This window comes from Protopterus annectens, chromosome 13.part0 (genome assembly GCF_019279795.1).
Source record: "Protopterus annectens isolate FY-2018-M chromosome 13.part0, PAN1.0, whole genome shotgun sequence".
NCBI lineage: Eukaryota > Metazoa > Chordata > Ceratodontiformes > Protopteridae > Protopterus > Protopterus annectens.
In genome coordinates this window covers 1,369,835,432-1,369,857,743 of record NC_056747.1, presented here as the reverse complement: position 1 = coordinate 1,369,857,743, position 22,312 = coordinate 1,369,835,432, and the positions used below count along the sequence as shown (strand labels likewise).

The 22,312-nt window shown below is 43.4% G+C and overlaps 1 protein-coding gene across 1 annotated transcript in view; it reads left to right on the top strand.

The window, feature by feature from the left end:
- CALCOCO2 (calcium binding and coiled-coil domain 2) overlaps window positions 1-19,985 on the top strand; it is a 997,525-nt gene extending 977,540 nt beyond the window's left edge. The window contains exon 14 of the mRNA XM_044055399.1: window positions 19,455-19,985. Within this exon, the coding sequence (XP_043911334.1) occupies window positions 19,455-19,628 (174 nt within the window). The 3' untranslated portion in view covers window positions 19,629-19,985. The remainder of the gene's footprint in view (window positions 1-19,454) is intronic.
- Window positions 19,986-22,312: the final 2,327 nt, after the last annotated feature.

Sequence of the window (22,312 nt, the reverse complement as noted above, 5' to 3'; positions counted from 1 at the left end):
CAGGAGGAGGGATTAATAAGTGTAAGATTAGCTATCTGGAAGGAGGAGATAATAAGTGTGAGGTTAGCTATCCAGGAGAAGAGGTTAATAATTGTAGCTTAGCTAACCAGGAGGAGGGTTAATAAGTGTAAAGTTAGCTGTCCTGGAGGTGGGATTAATAAGTGTAAAGATTAGCTATTTGGGAGGAAGGGTGAATAAGTGTAAGGTTAGCTATCTGGGAGGAGGGGCTAATAAGTGTAAGGTTAGCTATCAGGGAGGAGGGGTTAAGAAGTGTAAGGTTAGCTAACCAGGTGGAGGGTTAATAAGTGTAAGGTTAGCTATCCGGGAGTAGGGTGTAAGTGTAAGGTTAACTCTCTGGGAGAAGGGGTTCATAAGTGTAAGGTTAGCTGTCTGGAAGGAGGGTATATAAGTGGAAGGTTAGCTATCTGGGAGGAGAGGATTAATAAATTAAATGTTAGCTATCCAGGAGGAGGGTTAATAAGTGTAAGGTTAGCTAACCCTGGAGGAGGAGTTAATAAGTTTAAGTTTAGCTGTCCGGGGAGGTGGGATTAATAAGTGAAAGGTTAGCTATCCAGGAGGAGGGGTTAATAGAGTGTAAGGTTAGCTATACAGGAGGAGGGGCTTAATAAGTGTAAGATTATCTAACTGGGAGGAGGGGTTAATAAGTGTAAGGTAGCTATCTGGCAGGAGGGTTAATAAGTGTAAAAGTTAGCTATCCAGGAAGAGTGGTTGTAATAAGTGTAGGTTAGCTATCTGGGAGGAGGGGTTAATAAGTGTAGGTTAGCTGTCGGGGAGGAGGAAGGAGGGATTAAGTTGTAAGGATTGGCTAACCAGGAGGAGGGGTTAATAAGTGTAATGTTAGTTATTTGGGAGGAGGGCTAATAAGTGTAAGGTTAGCTATCAGGGAGGAGGGGTTAAGAAGTGTAAGGTTAGCTGTCTGGGAGGAGGGGTTAATAGGTGTAAGGTTAGCTGCCCAGGAGGAGAGGTTAATAAGTGTAAGATTAGCTGTCTGGGAGGAGGGTTATCACGTGTTAGGTTAGCTAACCCAGAGGAGAGTTAATACGTTTAAGGTTAGCTGTCCGGGTGGTACATTTATAAGTGTAAGGTTAGCTATCCCGAGAGGATGGGTTAGCACAAGTGTAAGGTTAGCTATCTGTGAGGAGGATTAATAAGTGTAAGGTTAGCTATCTGGGAGGAGAGGCTAATAAATAGTAAGTTAGCTATCCGTAAGGAGGGAGGAGGGATTGATAAGTGTAAGGTTAGCTAACCAGGAAGAAGGGTTAGTAAGTGTAAGGTTAGCTATCCCAGGAGGAGGGTTAATAAGTGTAGGTTAGCTATCAGGAGGAGGGTTATGCGTGTATGGGTTGGCTATCTGGGAGGAGGGGCTAATAATTGTAAGGTTAGCTGTCCTGGAGGACGGATTAATAAGTGTAAGGTTAGCTAACCAGGAGGAGGGATTAATAAGTGTAAGGTTAGCTATCTGGGAGGAAGGATTAATAAGTGTGTTAGCTCTCCGGGAGGAGGGGTTAATATGTGTAAACTTTACTATCTGGGAGGAGGGGTTAATAAGTGTAAGGTTAGCTGTCCAGGAGGAGGGGTTAATAAGTGTAAGGTTAGCTATCCGGGAGGAGGGATTAATAAGTGTAAGGTTAGCTAACCGGGAGGAGAGGTTAATAAGTGTCAGATTCGCTATCTGGGAGGAGGGGGTTAATAAGTGTAAGGTTAGCTATCTGGGAGGAGGGGTTGTAAGTGGGGCTATCTGGGAGGAGGGGCTAATAAGTGTAAGGTTAGCTATCAGGGAGGAGGGATTAATAAGTGAAAGGTTAGTTGTCCTGGAGGAGGGGTAAATAAGTGTAAGGTTAGCTAACCCGAAGGAGGAGTTAATAATTTTAAGGTTAGCTGTCCGGGAGGTGGGATTAATAAGTGAAAGGTTAGCTATTCAGGAGGAGGGGTTAATAAGTGTAAGGTTTGCTATCCAGGAGGAGGGGTTAATAAGTGTAAGATTAGCTATCTGGGAGGAGGGTATAATAAATGTAAGGTTAGCTATCCGGGAAGAGGGATTAATATGGGATCTATACCAGAGGATTGTAGCCCCCCAAACATCTCTAACGCTCAGGTGAGAACTGCTCTCCGAGGCTGAAAAACACAGCATCCATGGGACCAGATGGTGTCCCCGTTGTGTGTGCTACGAACTCAATGAGGAATAACGCAGTTAGGGCAGCTGTTTGATCTTAGCCTCACCTCAGGATATGTACCCAAGGAGGGTGGTGTCACAGCTGACTGTTCCCACTTCTGCGGTGCCTCCACAGAGCCCTGGAGTGCCTGTCCCATCGAGCTTGGACAAGCCTGATCTTTGCAAAAGCTAGTGGAGAGGACTGTAATGGAACTCATAAATAAAGACATAGGGACTTGCAGACTTTGGATCCAACCCAGTTTGGTTTTGTCAAAGGCAGATCATGCCTTTTAAACTTGGTTGACTTTTTCGAAACAGTCACCAAGGCCATTGATGAGGGAAAGGCAGTCCACACAGCCTACCTCGACCTGGCAAAGGCTTTCGACACAATACCCCACTCAGGTATCATTGAAAAACTCATCAGCTTAAATGTAAATCCATACGTCGCAAGATGGGTTGCAAACTGGCTAAGTGAGAGAACCCATAGGGTCAGAGTTGCTGGAGCCATGTCAGACTCAAAGCCTGTCACAAGTGGTGCCCCACAGGGCTCAGTCCTGGGCCCACTCTTGTTCGGCATCTACTTTTCAGAAGTACAAGCAAACACAGGAGGGCTATGGCTGACTAAGTTTGCAGATGACTGCAAACTGGGTGCCATAGTCGAAAACACATCTGACACAGATATCCTTCAGAAGGGTCTCATAGAGACGGATAACTGGTGCCAGAGCCATGGCCTAAAGTTAAACGCCAAAAAATGCATAGTCATACCCTTCCGGAAAAACAAGGTTACCCCAGCTACCATAGGTGGCAACCCACTAAGCACAGAAAGAGGGTTATCAGGGATCTGGGGACCCAGGTTGACAGTAACCTTTCGTTTGACACTCACGTTGCTAAAGTAGTTAGGAAGACCTTCTACATTGCCCAACCTGATCATGAAGGGATTTACATCTAGATCAAGGAGGTCATCGTCCCCCTGTACTCGTGAGTCATCAGACCAGTGATTGAGTACAATGCCCCATTCGAATGTATCTGACCCGACACCTGCAGCAACTGGAAAGGCCCCAATAGTTCCTCACCAAAAAGGATAAAGGGTCTCAAAAATATGTCTTTACGCCACCCATTGGAAGGAACTCCAGCTCTATTCAGTCGCTTACCGTCTGCTCAGAGGTGACCTGTGCCTGACATACAAGGCCATGTCCAACCGGAATTGATGAACATGCTTCACCTCAAAAAATCTAGATCCCTCAGAACTACGAGGGCGGGAGACTTAAACCTTGACACGGTTATTAATAGAACGTGCTGGAGGGACAGATTCATCACCCAGAGATTCCCTATGCTGTGGAACAAAATCCCGGTACATGTGAGGCAGAGCACTCATTGGCCTTGTTCAAGAGAAATCTTGACCAATGGATGGGAGATCGCAGATATACCCCAGGGATTACCTCAGTGTCACTGCTAGACAGAGGCATAACAAAAAAATGGGCATAGTATCCCTCAAAATAAAGGGGTGGCGAAAGCCACAAAACTCTGGGCTAGGCTTATAAATGCCCTTGGGCAGATAGCCTAGTATAAACCTATGAACCTATGAACCTATAAGTGTAAGATTAGCTGTCTGGGAGGAAGGGTTAATAAGTGTAAGATTAGCTGTCAGGGAGGAGGGGTTAATAAGTGTAAGGTTAGCTATCCAGGAGAAGAGGTTAATAAGTGTAAGGTTAGCTAACGAGTAGGAGGGGTTAATAAGTGTAAGGTTAGCTGTCCTGGAGGTGGGATTAATAAGTGTAAGGTTAGTTATCTGGGAGGAGGGGTTAATAAGTGTAAGGTTAGCTATCAGGGAGGAGGGGCTAATAAGTGTAAGGTTAGCTATCTGGTAGGAGGGGCTAATAAGTGTAAGGTTCGCTATCTGGGAGGAGGGATTAATAAGTGAAAGGTTAGCTGTCCTGGAGGAGGGGTTAATAAGTGTAAGGTTAGCTAACCCGGAGGAGGAGTTGATAAATTTAAGGTTAGCTGTCCGGGAGGTGGGATTAATAAGTGAAAGGTTAGCTATCCGGGAGGAGGGGTTAATAAGTGTAAGGTTAGCTATCCAGGACGTGGGCTTTATAAGTGTAAAGTTAGCTAGCTGGGAGGAGGGGTTAATAAGTGTAAGGTTAGCTATCTGGGAGGAGGGTTTAATAAATGTAAGGTTAGCTATCCGGGAAGAGGGGTTAATAAGTGTAAGGTTAAGTATCTGGGATGAGGGTTTAATAAGTGTAAGGTTAGCTATCTGGGAGGAAGGGTTAATAAATGTAAGGTTAGCTATCCAGGAGGAGGGATTAATAAGTGTAAGGTTAACTGTCCGGGAGGAGGGGTTAATAAGTGTAGGATTAGTTGTCCGGGAGGAGGAAGGCAGGATTAATAAGTTGTAAGTTTAGCTAACTGGGAGGAGAGGTTAATAAGTGTAAGGTTAACTATCTGGGAGGAGGTGTTAATAAGTGTAAGATTGGCTATCCGGGAGGAGGGATTAATAAATTAAAGCTTAGCTATCCAGGAGCAGAGGTTAATAAGTGTAAGGTTAGCTAAACAGGAGGAGTTAATAAGTTTAAGGTTAGCTGCCCAGGAGGTGGGATTAGTAAGTGAAAGGTTAGCTGTCCGGGAGGAGGAAGAAGGGATTGATAAGTTTTAAGGTTAGCTAATTGGGAGGAGGAGTTAGTAAGTGTAAGGTCAGTTATCCAGGAGGAGGGGTTAATAAGTGAAAGGTTAGCTATCCAGGAGGAGGGATTAATAAGTGAAAGGTTAGCTATCCGGGAGGAGGGGTTAATAAGTGTAACATTAGCTTTCCAGGAGGAGGGCTTAATAAGTGTAAGGTTAGCTAACTGGGAGGAGGGGTTAATAAGTGTAAGGTTAGCTATCCAGGAGGAGGGGTTAATAAGTGTAAGGTTAGCTATCTGGGAAAAGGACATAATAAGCGTAAGGTTAACTGTCTGGGAGGAGGGGTTAATAAGTGTAAGTTTAGCTATCTGGGAGGAGGGGTTAATAAATGTAAGGTTAGCTATCTGGGAGGAGGGATTAATGAGTGTAAGGTAAGCTGTCCGGGACGAGGGGTTAATAAGTGTAAGGTTAGCTGTCCGGGAGAAGTGGTTAATAAGTGTCAGATTAGATGTCCTGGAGGAGGGGTTAATAAGTGTAAGGTTAGCTATATGGGAGGAGGGGTTAATAAATGCAAGGTTAGCTAACCTGGAGGAGGAGTTAAGTAGTTTAAGGTTAGCTGTCCGGGAGGTGGGATTAATAAGTGTAAGGTTAGCTATCCAAGAGGAGGGGTCAATAAGTGTAAGGTTAGCTATCTGGGAGGAGGAATTAATAAGTGTAAGGTTAGCTATCTGGGAAGAGGGGCTAATTAATGTTAGGTTAGCTATCCAGGAGGAGGGGTTAATAAGTGTAAGGTTAGCTAACCAGGAAGACGGGTTAGTAAGTGTAAGGTTAGCTATCCGGCAGGAGGCGGTTAATAAGTGTAAGGTTAGCTATCTAGGAGGGGGGGTTATAAGTGTAAGATTAGCTATCTGGAAGGAGGGGATAATAAGTGTGAGGTTAGCTATCCTGGAGAAGAGGTTAATAAGTGTAAGCTTAGCTAACCAGGAGGAGGGGGTTAATAAGTGTAAAGTTAGCTGTCCTGGAGGTGGGATTAATAAGTGTAAGATTAGCTATCTGGGAGGAGGGGTGAATAAGTGTAAGGTTTGCTATCTCGGAAGAGGGGCTAATAAGTGTAAAGTTAGCTATCAGGGAGGAGGGTTTAAGAAGTGTAAGGTTAGCTAACCGGGTGGAGGGGTTAATAAGTGTAAGGTTAGCTATCCGGGAGGAGGAGTTAATAAGTATAAGGTTAACTCTCTGGGAGAAGGGGTTCATAAGTGTAGGGTTAGCTATCTGGGAGGAGGGGTTTATAAGTGGAAGGTTAGCTATCCGGGAGGAGGGATTAATAAATGAAAGGTTAGCTATCCAGGCGGAGGGGTTAATAAGTGTAAGGTTAGCTAACCCGGAGGAGCAGTTAATAAGTTTAAGGTTAGCTGTCCGGGAGGTGGGATTAATAAGTGAAAGGTTAGCTATCCAGGAGGAGGGTTAATAAGTGTAAGGTTAGCTATACAGGAGGAGGGCGAGGAGTGCCGGCCAAGGTTAGCTAACTGGGAGGAGGGGTTAATAAGTGTAAGGTAGCTATCTAGGACTGCATGGATCAGGCAATCCCAAATAAAACCAAGACTCTTTCCACAAAGGGCAAACGTCCAGTCTGGTGGACCCCAGCCATTAACAAACTTTACAATAAGAGGAGAAAGCTATTACATGATAGAACAAAATCCATAAAGGGAAGTCACATCCTGATCATTATTAGTAAAAAAATATGAGCACTCATAAAATCAACTAAGGCCAATTTTGAGAGAAAAATTGCCATGGATTCAAAGGACAATCATAAGGCCTTTTCAGCTATGTTAGGAACCTGGGTGGAAACTCCCAGATATGCTCAGAATTAGTCCAAAATGATACAAAAATCACTGAACCCACAGACATTGCCAACATACTGGCAGACAGGTTCAGTGCAAACTTCACCCCTCTCCCCTAAAGGAGATAACTATCCCAGCGGTGTAGCCTCCCAGACATCTCAAATGCGAGTGAAAGCTGCTCTCTCTAAAGCTAAAAACACAGCATCAATGGGACGGATGGTGTCCCCGGCTGTGTGCTACAGGCTAAATGAGGGAATTAAACCGCACATAAGGCAGCTGTTTAATCTCAGCCTTACCACAGGATACGTGCCCAAGGGTGGCGTCACGGCAACTGTGGTCCCACTCCACAAAGGTGGTGCCTCTCACGGACCCTGGTAATTACGCCCCATAAGCTTAACAAGTCTAGTCTGCAAAGCTATGGAGAGGATCATAATGGAGCTCATAAACAAAGATATAGGGGACTTGCAGACATTGGACCCGACCCAGTTTAACTTTGTCAAGGGAAGATCATGCCTTTTGAACTTGGTCGACTTCTTGAAACAGTCACCAAGGCCATTGATGAGGAAAGGCAGTCCATACAGCCTACCTTGACCTTGCAAAGGCTTTCGACACAATACCCCACCTGGTATTGTAGAAAACTTACCAGCTTAAATGTAAACCCATATGTCACAAGATGGGTTGCAAACTGGCTTAAGGACAGAACCCACAGGGTTAGAGTTGCTGGCGCTATGTCAGACTCCAAGCGGTCACAAGTGGTGTCCCACAGGGTCGGTCCTTGGCCCCTATTGTTCGGCATCTACTTCTCAGAAGTACAGGCCAACATGGGAGGACTTTGGCTGACAAAGTTTGCAGGCGACTGCAAACTGAAGCCATAGTGGAAAGTGCATCGGACACGGATATCCTTCAGAAGGGACTCACGAAACAGATAGCTGGTGCCAGAGCCATGGCCTGAAGTTAAATGCCAAAAATGTATAGTCATACCCTTCGGAAAAACAAGGTAACCCCAAGCTACCATATAGGTGGCAATCCACTAAGCACAGAAGAGGTTATCAGGGACCTGGGGACCCAGGTTGACAGTGGCCTTTCTTTTGACACTCACGTTGCTAAAGTGGTTAGAAAGACCTTCTACATTGCCCACCTGATCATGAAGGATTCACATCCAGATCTAGTGAGGTCATTGTTCCCCTGTACTCTTCACTTATCAGACCAATGATCGAGTACAATGCCCCATTAGGGATGTATCTCACCTGACATCTGCAGCAATTGGACAGACCCCAAAGTTCCTCACCAAAGGATAAAGGGACTCCAAAATCTGTCATATGCTGCCAGATTGAAGAAACTCCAGCTCTATTCAGTGCATACCGTCTGCTCAGAGGTGACATGTGCCTGACATACAAGGCCATGTCCAACCGAATTAATGGACATGCTCCACCTCAAAAATCCAAATCCACCAAAACCACTAGAGCAAGCGACTTAAACCTTAGCACGGATATAAATAGGACGTGCTGGAGGGATAGATTTATCACTCAGAGACTCCTATGCTGTGGAATAAAATCCGGTCCATGTGAGGCAGAGCACCTCGCTGGCTCTGTTCAAGAGAAATCTTGACCTGTGGATGGGAGATCGTAGGTTTACCCCAGGAATCATCTCAGTGTCACTGCTGGACAGAGGCACAACAAACTAATGGGTACAGTATTTTTTCATATAAGGGGTGGCATAAGCCACAAAAATTCGGGATAGGCTTATAAATGCCTTGGGGCAGATAGCCTAGTATAAACCTATGAACCTATGGACCTATAATCTGGGAGGAGGGGTTAATAAGTGTGAAGTTAGCTATCCGGGAAGAGGGTTTAATAAGTGTAAGGTTAGCTATCTCGGAGGAGGGGTTAATAAGTGTAAGGTTAGCTATCCGGGAGGAGGGATTAATAAGTGTAAGGTTAGCTGTCTGGGAGGAGGGGGTTAATAAGTGTAAGGTTAGCTGTCCGGGAGGAGGGGTTAATAAGTGTAAGGTTAGTTATTTCGGAGGAGGGGTTAATAAATGTAAGGTTAGCTATCCGGGAGGAGGGATTAATAAGTGTAAGGTTAGCTATCTGGGAGGAGGGGTTAATAAGTGTAAGGTTAGCTGTCCAGGAGGAGGGGTTAATAAGTGTAAGGTTAGCTATCCGGGAGGAGGGGTTAATAAGTGTAAGGTTAGCTAACCCAGAGGAGGAGTTAATAAGTTTAAGGTTAGCTGTCCGGGAGGTGAGATTAATAACTGAAAGGTTAGCTATCCAGGAGGAGGGGTTAATAAGTGTAAGGTTAGCTATCTGGGAGGAGGGATTAATAAGTGTAAGGTTAGCTATCTGGGAGGAGGGATTAATAAATGAAAGGTTAGCTATCCAGGAGGAGGGGTTAATAAGTGTAAGGTTAGCTATAGGAGAGGGTGTAAGGTTAACTATCTAGGAGGAGGGGTTAATAAGTGCAAGGTTAGCTATCTGGGAGGAGGGGTTAAATGTAAGGTTAGCTATCTGGGAGGAGGGGTTAATAAGTGTAAGGTTAGCTGTCCAGGAGGAGGAAGGATGGATTAATAAGTGTAAGGTTAGCTGTCCAGGAGGAGGAAGGATGGATTAATAAGTGTAAGATTAACAATCTGGGAGGAGGGGTTAATAAGTGTAAGGTTAGCTATCTGGGAGGATTGATTAATAAGTGTAAGGTTAGCTATCCAGGTGGAGGGATTATTAAGTGTAAGGTTAGCTATCCGGGTGGAGGGGTTAATAAGTGTAAGATTAGCTTTCTGGCAGGAGGGGTTAATAAGTGTAAGGTTAGCTATCTGGGAGGAGGGATTAATAAGTGTAAGGTTAGCTATCTGGAGGAAGGGCTAATAAATCTTTAGGTTAGCTATCTGTGAGGAGATAGGAGGGATTAATGGTGTAAGGTTAGCTAACCAGGAAGAGGGGTTAGTAAGTGTAAGGTTAGCTATCCGGGAGAAGGGGGTTATAAGTGTAAGGTTAGCTATCCAGGAAGAGGGGTTAATTAGTGTAAGGTTAGCTATCTGGGAAGGGGGTTAATAAGTGTAAGATTAGCTATCTGGGTGGAGGGATTAATAAGTGTAAAGGTATTAATAAGTGTAAGGTTAGCTATCTGGGAAGGGGGTTAAGTGTAAGATTAGCTATCTGGGTGGAGGGGTTAATAAGTGTAAAGGTATTAATAAGTGTAAGGTTAGCTATCTGGGAGGAGGGATTAATAAGTGTAAGGTTAGCTATCTGGGAGGAGGGGTTAATAAATGTAAGATCCAGGAGGAGGGGTTAATAAGTGTAAGGTTAGCTATCCAGGAGGAGGGATTAATAAGTTAAGGTTAGCTGTCTGGGAGGAGGGGTTAATAAGTGTAAGGTTAGTAATCCAGGTAGTGGCTGGGGTAATGTGGGTAGGCCACCAGTGGGCAGCAGTGTATTTATCACACAGCCCATGCATGTGGTGTTCTGCTGCTGCTCTGAAATCTTGAGGTAGTCAATGTAACTGATCTCAGCTGTTTAAGAAAACTTTGAGGCAAAAACTGCATGTGATTGAGGAAAGGCATCAGCATAAAGTGTGGAACTGTTTTAGAAAGAAGTATGTATCAATATAAACATTGTAAGGTAGCTCAATACCCAAATGAGTTATTAGGTTATTAGAGCAGGAGTTCTGGCAGCACAGTGGTGCAGCGATCAGTGTTGACAAACATTGTAGGGCTAGCTGAACACTTAAATGAGTTATTAGAGCAGGAGTTCTGGCAGCACAGTGGTGCAGCGATCAGTGTTGACAAACATTGTAGGGCTAGCTGAACACCCAAATGAGTTATTAAGAGCAGGAGTTTAGGGAGCGCAATGGTGCAGTGGTCAGTGTTGTTGCCTCACAGCAAGAGGTTCTCCGGTTTTATTCTCAGCTGGGATGCCTTCTGTTCTAAGTCTACATGTCCTCCCTGCATTTGCGTGGGTTTCCTTCAGGTGCTCCAGTTTCCTCCTATATTCCAAAGACATGCATCTGGAGCATTTCTCCCTGGGCCTTCTCTGAAAATAGTATCTGTCCTAGTTGGACTTTCCAGGTCAACAAATATGCTAACAGAAGTCCTTGCCCAGATAATTTTGCAGCAGTTGTTTAAGAGACTGAAGTCATTCACCTAGTGTCCTGAATGTCAGCCCGGACTTAGGCTAGGGGGATGCTGATAGACAGTATCCCTTGTACAGCTGTAAATAAAGATGAGCAGGATGACTTTGTAGCCCACTACTTGTAAAGAGCAAAAGGAACAGGAAAAAAGTTTGTGGCAATGGAAGAGTAACAGACGGTGTGCTCCGTGCAATGATTTCCAGGGGTTACCTGAACTGGCTAAGGATAGACATGTTGAGTAATGTTCTTTGAGACAGCTTAATGAGCCAAGCCTATTGGCTTGTAAAGTGGGTGGGAATGTAGGGGAGTGACTTGGTTAGATTAAATGTAATGGTATGGGGGGTGGGAATAGGGGGTATGGCAAGCAGTGAACTGGAGCTGAATGCAATGCAACTGAAGAGACTGAGAGTTCCCACGAAAAGTCCAAAAAATGTCGTGTGAAAGGCTTGTCCAGTCCTGTAATAGAGAGGTGTTAATCTGGAAAGTTAGAGAGCTAAGAATGGGAAGAAGAGTTAGGGAAAACTGAACTAATATATATATATATATATAGATATAAATATTTATGTGTGTGTATATATATATATATATATATATATATATATATATATATATATATATATATGTATATATATATATAAATATATATATATATATACATATATATATGGGTCTAGGACAAATCACTGAAAGCGCAGTTAATACAGTTCACTGAAATGCATTTCGCTGAACGTTATATATGGCCTTCTCCCCACTGTAGTGCAGCCCTGGACTTAGTATATATAGTAAGGGGGGGGTGTGGGGGCACAGCCCCCACATATTTTAAATATTTTGAACTATATCCATGGATACTTGCAAATACAATAAATTACACTTTTCTGAACAAAATATATATCCAAACTATGTGGGGGGCTATGCTCCCCCACAACCCCCCTTACTATATATGCTAACTCCAGGGTTGCACCACAGTGGGGAAAAAGGCCATATATAACTTTCAGTGAAGTGTGATTCAGTTAGAGTTTTCAGTGAATTGAGCTTTCAGTGAAGTGTTCTTTCAGTGAATAGTCCTAGACCCAGCACTGTGTGTGTGTGTGTGTGTGTGTGTGTGTGTGTGTGTGTGTGTGTGTCAGTGCAGGATTGTGGAGTGCCTTCTCACAAAACACTACAAAATGTGGAATAAGAAGAGGGTACCACACAAACATAAAAGCTAGAAGGCAAGACTACAGGGAGAGCTGCAGATTATTCAGAGGCAGGCTAAAAGTTGCAAACTTCAGCACAGAATTCTTACAGTAAAGGATAGTTGCAGAGTTTTGCAACCATGACAGGAACATAACTGTAATAAGAAATTGAGGCACACGGTTGCCCTGAACATACTTAACATGCTCCAGGAGGGGGCAACAGGGGGGTAACAAGGAGATGAGTCCTACTCACTAATTATAAGTTCATAGGTTCATAGGTAGGTACTAGGCTATTGGCCCTAGGGCTTATACAAGCCTAGCCAAAAAGGTACCCTGGCTTTCGCCACCCAAGAAAATTATTTTCCTGTGCCCCTGTCAAGCAGAACCACAGAAATGATCCCCGGGGTGAATTTCCTATTACCCATCCAATCATCAAGATTTTTCTTGAAGAGTGCTAATGAGGAGCTCTGTTTGACATAGTCTGTTCCAGTGTATGGGAAGTCTCTGGGACAGGAATCTATCCCTCCAGCATGTTCTGTTTATTATGGTGACAAGGTTTAGGTCCCTAGAGCGTGTAGCTCAGAGGGATTGGGATTTCTTTAAATGGAGCATGTCCAACAGCTCTGGGTTTGACATAGCTTTGTATGTTAGGCAGAGATTGCCTCTGAGTAGGCGATATGCGATGGAGTAAAACTGGAGTTTTTTGAGATGGTCTGCATAAGGCATCTGTTTGAGGCCAGTAATCCTCTTTGTGAGGTATTTTTGCGGCCTTTCCAGTTGTTGTAGATGCTTGTGAGGTACATACCAAAAGGGGCGTTGTACTCTATAATGGGTCTAATGAATGATGAGTAGAGGGGAACAATGACCTCTTATTTTCTGGATGAGAAACCTTTTGTGATGAGGTGTGCCACGTAGAAGGATTTCCTGACCACTGTGGCAATGTGATTATCAAAGGAGAGACTACTGTCCACCTGTGTCCCAAGGTCTCTTATCACACTTTCGGTGTTAAGTAGACTACCTCCTATGTGGTAGTTCATGGGTACAGAGTTTTTACCAAAGGGGATGACAATGCACTTTTTGGCATTGAGCTTGTGACCATAGCTTTGACACCAGGCATCTGTCTCAGTGAGGCCCTTTTGTAGGATGTCCACATCGTTAGGAGTTTCGATTATGGCTCCTAGTTTGCAGTCTTCTGCAGATTTAATTAGCCAAAGACCTTCTGTGTTAGCCTGTACTTCAGAGAAGTAGATACCAAACAGGAGAGGACCCAGGACTGAACCCTGTGGTACTCCACCTGTCACTGGTCTGAAGTCTGATTTGGAGTCTGCTACTTTCACAGTGTGGGTTCTGTCATTAAGCCAGTTGGCAACCCATCTTGTGACCTAGGGATATATACCTAGTTTAGTGAGTTTATCTATAATTCCATAGTGGGGGATGGTGTCGAACACCTTGGCGAGATCTAGATAGGCTGTGTGAACCACCTTACCCTCATCTATGGCTTTGGTGACTACTTCAAAGAAGTCTATCAGGTTTAGGAGACATGATCTGCCTTTTACAAACCCAAACTGTGTGGGGTCCAGAGTTTGGAGATCTCCAATGTCTTTGTTTATGAGTTCCATGATGATATGTTCCATGGCATTGCAGACCAGGCTCGTCAGGCTAATGGGGCGGTAGTTCCCGGGGTCTGTTGGGCCCCCCCCCCTTTGTGGAGTGTGATAAATGTCATGGTGCGCCATTCATTGGCCAGAAAGCCTGAGGTGAGGCTATGATTGAACATGATGCTTAGATGGGGTGCCAGTTCATTCTGTAGTTCATGTAGAAGGCAGCCTGGGATGTTGTCAGGTCCCATGGATGCTGTGTTCTTGGCTTTGGAGAGAGGTTTTTACCTGTGCAGCCATGATTACAGGAACTGTGCATTCTTCCAGTATAAAGATGAGCCCTTTAGAGGGTGAGAGGGGGGTAAATTTAGCACTGAACCTATCTGCCAGGATGTTGGCAATATCAGTTGGTTCTGAATATTTAGTGTCATTGTGCTGTAACTCAGAACAGATCTGAGTGTTGCCATTGAGATTCTTGAAAGAGCTATAGAATGCTTTGTGGTTGTCTTTAGAATCCGTGGCAATTTTGTTTTCATAACTAGCTTTGGAGGATTTTATGAGGGATTTCAGCTTCTTACTGAGGCTGATGAGGGAGTTCCTCCAATCGTGGGATTTTACTCTTTTTTGCAACAGTTTCTTTTTTCTGTTGTAGAGTTTGTTTATGGCAGAAGGCCACCAGACTGGCTTCCTTTTTTTGGAGGATAGCATCTTGGTTCTGTTAGGGATAGCAGGATCCATGCAGTTGTGTAAGTGCTTATAAAGTGCATTTGTGTAGGATTCAGCAGTCATACCTCTATTGTCCATCTGCATGGGTGTCATGAAGTTTGCCACTTCTGTCTTAAGCATGAAGTTGGCTTTGGAGAAATTCTTTACGGTTGTTTTCCTAATGGGGGGTGGGAGCGGGATGTGGATATCTAGGGTGATTAGCTTGTGGTCGGATCTGACCAACGAGGAGCTGACCTCTGGTGTGGAACACCGGTCACCCATGTTGGTGATGACCAGGTCTAGGATATTGCTGCCCCTCATGGAGGTGTTGATCCAAGGCGTTGGAATTGATGATTTCCAGAAAACGTTGAGCAAAAGAGTTGGTACATGAGTAGTTTTCCCAGTTAATGGTAGGGTAGTTGAAATCACCCATTATTAGAGTGTTGGGTTGTACCTTAATATTTTCCAGTGTATCAAGAAAAGAGGAGTGGGGATCCTGGGGCATGGTGGGGGGTCTGTAGCAAGCTACAGTCTGGATTGCCACTTTGCCCAGAGTTAGTTGAACTTGGATAATCTCGGATGCATTATGCTGAGCAACTAGCTTGGAGGTGTAGATATCCTTAAGGAATATGGACACACCTCCACCTTTAGTGTTTCGGTCCGGGTTTGCTGACCGAAAGGTGTGGTATGAATTCTAGCCTGGTAATGCAGGGGTGCTCTCTCTGTAGCTTTGAACCAGGTCTCTGTCACTGCACAGATGTCAGTGTTCTCCATTTTAAGGAGTGCCTTGAGTGAGTGCATTTTGAGGTTTAGACGTCTAGCATTGAGTAGCATTACCCTCAGATTTTGCTTGCTTGTACCTGTTACAGTGGTGAATTTATCATTTGAACCTTGCCTAAAAAAGGCACTATAGGGGTGGCAAGAGCCTTTGCCAGTATCTGGAATCCCAAGGGCGACAGGTGCAGGCCATCTCTGGCAAAGCAGCGTGGTCTGTCGATCATGTCATCCCAGGCAGACAGATACTGGATTCCCTTAGAATGACACCAGAAGCTTAGCCAATTGTTAAAGTCAATCATTTTGTCCATGTAGTGTGGTATCATTCTGGGTGATGGCAGGATGCTACTCAGGGCTAGGTTCATACCTGCCTGGGCTACAAGATTGGAGGGCTCCTCCATGTCTCTTTTCATGTAGTCCAGGAAGGTACATCTCAGGTCATTCACACCAACATGGACAATGACAGAGTCATATTTGTACTTGTTGTGGAGTGACCTGAGTGCATGCGTTATGTGGCAGATCCTGGCACCTGACAGGCAGCTGACAGTAACTTTTTCCTTGTTTAGCCTTGTGAGTGGAACATCAGTGTGCCTGACTATAGAGTCACCTATGACTAGAGTGTCGGGTATGTTATGCCTTATGGGCTGTAGTTGACTGGCACACTGAGTATGTGGGCTATGTGTCATTTGGGTTGTGTTGGGGGGGGGGTGGAGGCTGATTGCATTTCTGCTTTGAAGGTCTCTGTTGTTTGGGCAGATTTGTAGTGAGAGCCTCCACGAATGTAGGTGTGTGTGTTTTGGTGGTGTAGGTTTTGAGGGACTATGTGATGAGTGTGGTGCGGTGCAAGTGCTTACCTTCTCCTCTTGACTGTCTAGGCCAGGCTTTGGTGAAGAGAGCTTTGCTTCCAGTTTGGCTACATAAGCTCATCTCTCACAGGTCGTAGTGTTGGGTGGTAGGAGGAGAGGGTTGTCTGTGCACATGAGGCTATTGCTGCATTGTCCCAAGATGCCCAGATTCATCAGGTAGACAAAGTATACTTTGTAGACTGGAATATGGGCTACACTCGTTAACTGGAGCTGATGTTTTAGTTCATCTCAGTGGGGCACCTTGACATCCTCTGCTCTTTAAAAATAAAAACAGTGGACTTCTCAGTCAGAGTGAACAGGAGCAGAAGGGTAAAATGTAAATCCATAGATACTGAGGCACATTCATTCAAAAACTGGTTTTAGGAATTAAAATATTTTTACTGCGGCAGAAGGGCATCAATATTAAAAGGTAAGCTAAAGAAAGTCCATGCAGGTGCTTAAATCTGCTTTATAAAATGGTTGTTCCCATAAAACAGAGGGTCAGTAAAGGAAGCATTGATTGACTCAGTGTTGTAGTTTTTCTGCTGCTGCCCTTATTGTAGTACACAATCTAAAAGTTCACTGAGGTTAAACAGGGGCAAAGGCACCAAGATCCAAAACCAAGTAATTAGTTCTGCAAAGTGAACTCTGGTCGGTGTCGGTAATAGTGCTGTTTTCAGTCTGCACCAATAAGAAAGGTAAAATGCTGACTGGGGAGTCACTACAGCACAAGAAAAAAGACAGTCGGTACCAAAAACTGCAATTGTCACTGTTAAGTATTAAAAAAACTCAAGACACAAAATAAAATGTAGTTGAAACACATTAACAAACTGTCATGGTCTTCTGATTGGAGACACTGTTAAGTTTGCCAAGATATTACAGTTCAACCCTTAATCAGTTGCTTCTATATGGGAACAGCAGGAAAGCAGTATGTACTTATTACTTTGCTATTAGGTTCATAGGTTCATACTAGGCTATCTGCCCTGGGGCATTTATAAGCCTAGCCCGATTATGTTTGGCTTACGCCACCCCTTGATTTGAGTATACTGTGCCCTTTTTAAAGTTTAGTTTACTGTGCCTCTGTCTAATAGTGACACGGCAGTAATCCCCGGGACAAACCTACGATCCCCCATCCACTCATCAAGATTCTTCTTGAAGAGAGTCAGTGAGGTGCTCTGCCTAACATGAATTGGAATTCTATTCCAGAGCGAAGGGAGCCTCTGGGTTATGAATCTGTCCCTCCAGCATGTTCTATTTATTTCTGTGCTGAGGTTCAAGTCCCTCGAGCACATGGCTCTAAGGGATTTAGATTTACTGAGGTGGAGAATGTCCATTAATTCTGGGTTGGACATAGCTTTATATGTCAGGTATAGATCGCCTCGAAGTAGGCGGTATGCAACTGAGTAGAGCTGGAGTTTCTTTAACCGAGCAGCATATGGCATCTGTTTGAGTCTCTTGATCCTCCTGGTGAGGTACTTTTGGGGTCTTTCTAATTGCTGCAGGTGTTGGGTAAGGTACATCTCAAAGGGGGCATTGTATTCTATGATGGGCCTGATGAGGGATGAATAAAGGGCACGATTACCTCTCTTGATCTAGATGTGAATCCTTTCATGCTGAGGTGGGATATGTAGAAGGTCTTTCTAACCACTTTGGCAATGTGGTTGTCAAAGGAGAGATTGCTATCAACTTGGGTCCCCAGATCCCTAATTACTTTCTCTGTACTTAATGGGTTACCACCTATGTGGTATAGATTAGTACTAAGCTAACTGCCCTTGCGAGCCATTTTAAGCCTAGCCAATTATCCCTTGTGAGACTCAAACCCTGCACCTTGTGTTTGTAAGGCAAACACCTTAACCATTAGGCCACCCTCCCTGGCATTACCTTATTAAAAATTGTAAAGCAACACTGCTGAGTTTTGATTTAGAGTTGGGTAGTTGGAATGTTGTAACAAAACTAGTATGAATGCAGCTAGCTTAAGGGAAGTCAGTTTTGAAATAAAGGGCTGTACTGCAAAACACATCAGGCATGGAGTAACACTCCACAAAAACAAGTTACTTTACACCTGATTATAAAAGATAGGGCTGTGGCTATACCCACCGAGTCTAAGCTAATGGGAACTGCCGGAGCTGTAAGCCAAGTTCAGAAAGCAGAATCTGGATTGCAGTGCTGCCTGAAGTTAACATTGTATATTGGCAAGGATCGCCAATGTATAAGGCTGACTTTGTATTAAATCCTCTTAAAGTCATTGGGACATGTAAGTGAAGCAGCAGTCCCACCTGTATGTGGGACTAGGTATTTCTGGCAGTATATGATGGGACTGTATATTAAATCCTGCTAAGTCAATGGGACATGTAGGTGAAGCAGTAGCTCTACCTGTATGTGGGACTAGGTATTTCTGGCAGTGTATGATGGGACTATATTTATTAAATCCTGCTAAGTCAATGGGACATGTAGGTGAAGCAGTAGCTCCACCTGTCTGTGGGACTAGGTATTTCTGGCAGTATGTGGTGGGAAGCCAAGACTGCCTGCAGTACATAGCTCTAAGTGGTGGAACTGTGCTGCAGGTGTTGGGAGTCTGCCTGAGAGAGCGCCATGGTCTGCATGATTGTATGCACAGTTGTGTGTGTTTTGAGCTGTACCCTGAATTCTTTTGGGAACAGGTTTGTGTTACTGTGTTCTTAAAAAATAGATTTAAATCTGTGGTGCATTAGTAGCCCCACGTGAGTGTCCCTCTTCTTTTACATAGTGAATGAAGGCAGTCCACTTCCACAGATGGAGATGTTGCACTGGGCCATACAGCTCTGCCTGTGTAACAAACCTGGTTCCCTGCCTGCAGTACCAGGTCTGACATACAAACAGAGCTGCTGCACTCAACTGTGACTCAATTCAGCAGCACTGCTAGGTGCGTAGGGAGGCTCAGGCTACCCTTGGAATAGGTAAGAATCTTGAGTGACATACACTGGAATGGAATCTCATTATCTGTTTCACGTACGTCAGTGAGTGAGACAATATTAGGCTTTGCTGCTTATTTAAGGCGAGTCTTTGAAACTTGTTGATGCCCATGATGTCAAAGCCTGAAATTCAACTGGATGGGCAAAGCCATCACTTACTTTTTTTTAACATGGAGACTAAAAACTCTCCATTTAGATAGCCATGCTTCCTGTATCCCTAACTAAAATCACTAACACCAAGGTCACCAGTCAGTGGAGTAACTTAACTAACACCAAGGTCACCAGTCATTGGAGTGACCTAACTAGCACCAAGGTCATCAGTCAGTGGAGTAACTTAACTAGCACCAAGGTCACCAGGCAGTGGAATAAGTTAACTAGCACCAAGGTCACCAGTCAGTGAAGTAACTTAACTAGCACCAAGGTCACGGGTCAGTGGAGTGAGTTACAAGAGTTTTCATTGGGTGCTGCTTAGGTTTTCACTCTTGACTGAAAGATCTTTAGTGGTTTTATTACATGACAGTAAGTGACACTGACATCAGAGAGGATTTCTGTTGCCTTCCAAAAAGTTAAGTATTTCAAAACCACCATACTGCACAACTACGAAACCAAGTATAACATGTTTTATTTATGCCTTTCATTTAACCCTTACAGGTTGAAGAGACCAGCCTTTGCCCAATATGTGCTGTAAACTTTCCACACTTGGCTGAATTCGAATTTCACCAGCATGTTCAAAGCCACATGCGAGACTGCCCCTACTGCAATAGGGAGTTCACAGAGGATGAGGAAGATTTATTCCTTCAGCATGTCTACAGCCATGACCAATGAGACACAGTTATACAGAAGACACCAGCAATGTCGTTCATACTTTGCTTTACATTTAACCTGCTCTAGAGATAATGCTGTTTGATTAGCCAGCCCAGTCTGGTGACTGATTTTATACCTTGTCTTAAACTTTACAAAGCATAACAAAGCTGTTACTGTTTTGACTTAAGCAACTGTGTAGCTGCAAAGCTGATGCAGCAGATGCTTTGTCTGTTTGTGTGTTTGTGTGTGTGTTTGTAGAAGCCTCTATCACTTGCACTTTAGATTCTGAACTCGTTGCAGCACCAAGCAGCTTGCCTGCATGCTTAACTCTCAGGTTCATATGCACAGTTGTTCTAGGCTGCTAATTTTGAACCTGTTGTTTAAAAACTAAATTTAAAGTCCTTTCTCTTTATAATACAGCCATTGAAGTCACTTCTCATAGCAAACGTTTAGGAGTGATATTGGATGATAATCTTACATTCGACATGCAAAATTGCATAAGAAGAGCACATCAAAAACTAGGAATGCTTTACAGAGCCAAAACCTTTCTCACCAATGCAACTAAAGCTACACTTGCCACTGCTTATCTCCTCCCCAGTCTTCTTTATGGTGCTTCCGCCCTTACTAGCCTCCAGGCTTCGTAAAAATCAAAACTTGAACAATGCTATAACAAAGTTGCTAAATGTGCAGCACATAGCCCTTTCAGAACCCACCACTGTGCAACACTGAAAAGCCTAAATTAGTTATAACTGTCACATCAACTAACATACACAACCTTTTACCACTATAAAATTATCCAGTGTCCAGCTGCCTTCGCAGCACTAAAAAACATTCAACACAACTATCTTCGCAGTTGGTCATTGCAGTCCAGTGACCAAAAACTCCTGTCTCTCTCTAAGCCTAGTAAATCTGTTGGGTATTGTATGTACTTGTAAAGGTTGTTAAGGTCTGGCACTCCTTACCTGTAGCCATCAGGTTGATACCATCCATCCCATCTTTCAAAACCACTCTGAAAGACTTCCTAACTAAAATCTGGCTCTGTTCTTGCTCAAAACCAGGATAACCTATATCCGTAAATGTGAACACGTACCTTTTCATTCCTTATACCTCCTTACACTCCCTTCTCCACTTACCTCCTTACTGCTATCTAATTCTCTTCCGTGACACTAAATATACCATAAGCCTGTTTTTCCCTCTCTTCATATACAGTTCCTGTTTGCATTGGACCAACTTACCTTTAATTTCTCTACAAACTGTCTAAAATTTCTCTAAATATTAAATGATTGGCATATACTTTGTATCGATTCTTAACAAATGTTTTGTTTTATTAATGTTACTTTGTTATAATTATTTAAACTGCGGATGTTTCTGTTTTATTTTTGAAAATTATGATTCTTAAAATGTTTTGTAATAATTTGGAGGTTTTCTCACAGGCCTCTGCTGAAAATGGGCTTTTACCCACTCAGACTTTCCCAGTAATCAAATGTCAATAAATAAATAATAAATAAATAGTAAGCATAGAAGAGACATAAATCCTTAGTGTAAATGTGTGCTCTGCACTTCAATGCTAAATAGATCCCTCCCAGATCCTGATTAGTACCGCTAAAACTAACACAAGTTCTAAAGAGATAGATGTCATTCTTTGTTCTAATGTGTGATTTTAAAAGATTGTTAATGTTGTCATTGTTTCATTATTTTATTTACTGTACCACTAAAAATCACATACTAGTTTATAGTTACCAAACATCAAAAGAGACATGAATATTATTAAAAAGGGTTTCTTTTAACAGGGTACCACTTTTCAAAACATTGTGGCTTTCCTTTTCCCAGCAGTGTGATTACACTGAAGGTACATCTAATTTGTGATGAAAAACCCATTTAATTTTTTTCATCTTTGCACTGTTATACAGTGACACTTGTTTGTGTAAGAAAATCCTTTTTCTTAATGTCAGAATATGAAAATGGCGCGACAATGAAGAAATGATTCCTCAGTCTTTCGGTGCACAGTCTATTCCCTTTTATAAGACATGGCTCCTGCTGTGATATACATGTGGACCTTTTATAAGACGTGGCTCCTACTGTGATATACATGTGGACCTTTTATAAGACATGGCTCCTGCTGTGATATACATGTGAACCCTTTTATAAGACGTGGCACCTGCTGTGATGTACATGTGGACCTTTTATAAGACGTGGCACATGCTGTGATGTACATGTAGACCTTTTATAAGATGTGGCACCTGCTGTGATATACATGTGGACCTTTTATAAGATGTGGCTCCTGCTGTGAAATACATGTGAACCTTTTATAAGACATGGCTCTTGCTGTGATATACATGTGGAGTAAATAGAATGGGAACACTGCTGGTGTAACTGCAGGATGTTGTGCAGTTATATTTTTGTGTGAACACAAAATCCCAGGTTCTCCACAAGTGGTAGTTTTTGGGCATCTGAGAACATATATCCCCCATCCTTGGTTCCTCTTAAAAATGCCAAGGTACTGCTAGAGTAGTGTGGGGGTCAGCCACTTTAGGTGAAATCTGTTAGGGGGCATGATCAGCAGGTATCATGTGGTCTTCAGTATATTTGCCAGCATTTAAAAACATCATGTGGTCTTCAGTATATTTACCAGCATTTAAAAACAAAGGCCAATATGATGGTTTTGCATTTGTGGTCAGAACTGAAGCACTTTAGCACTCTTTTTT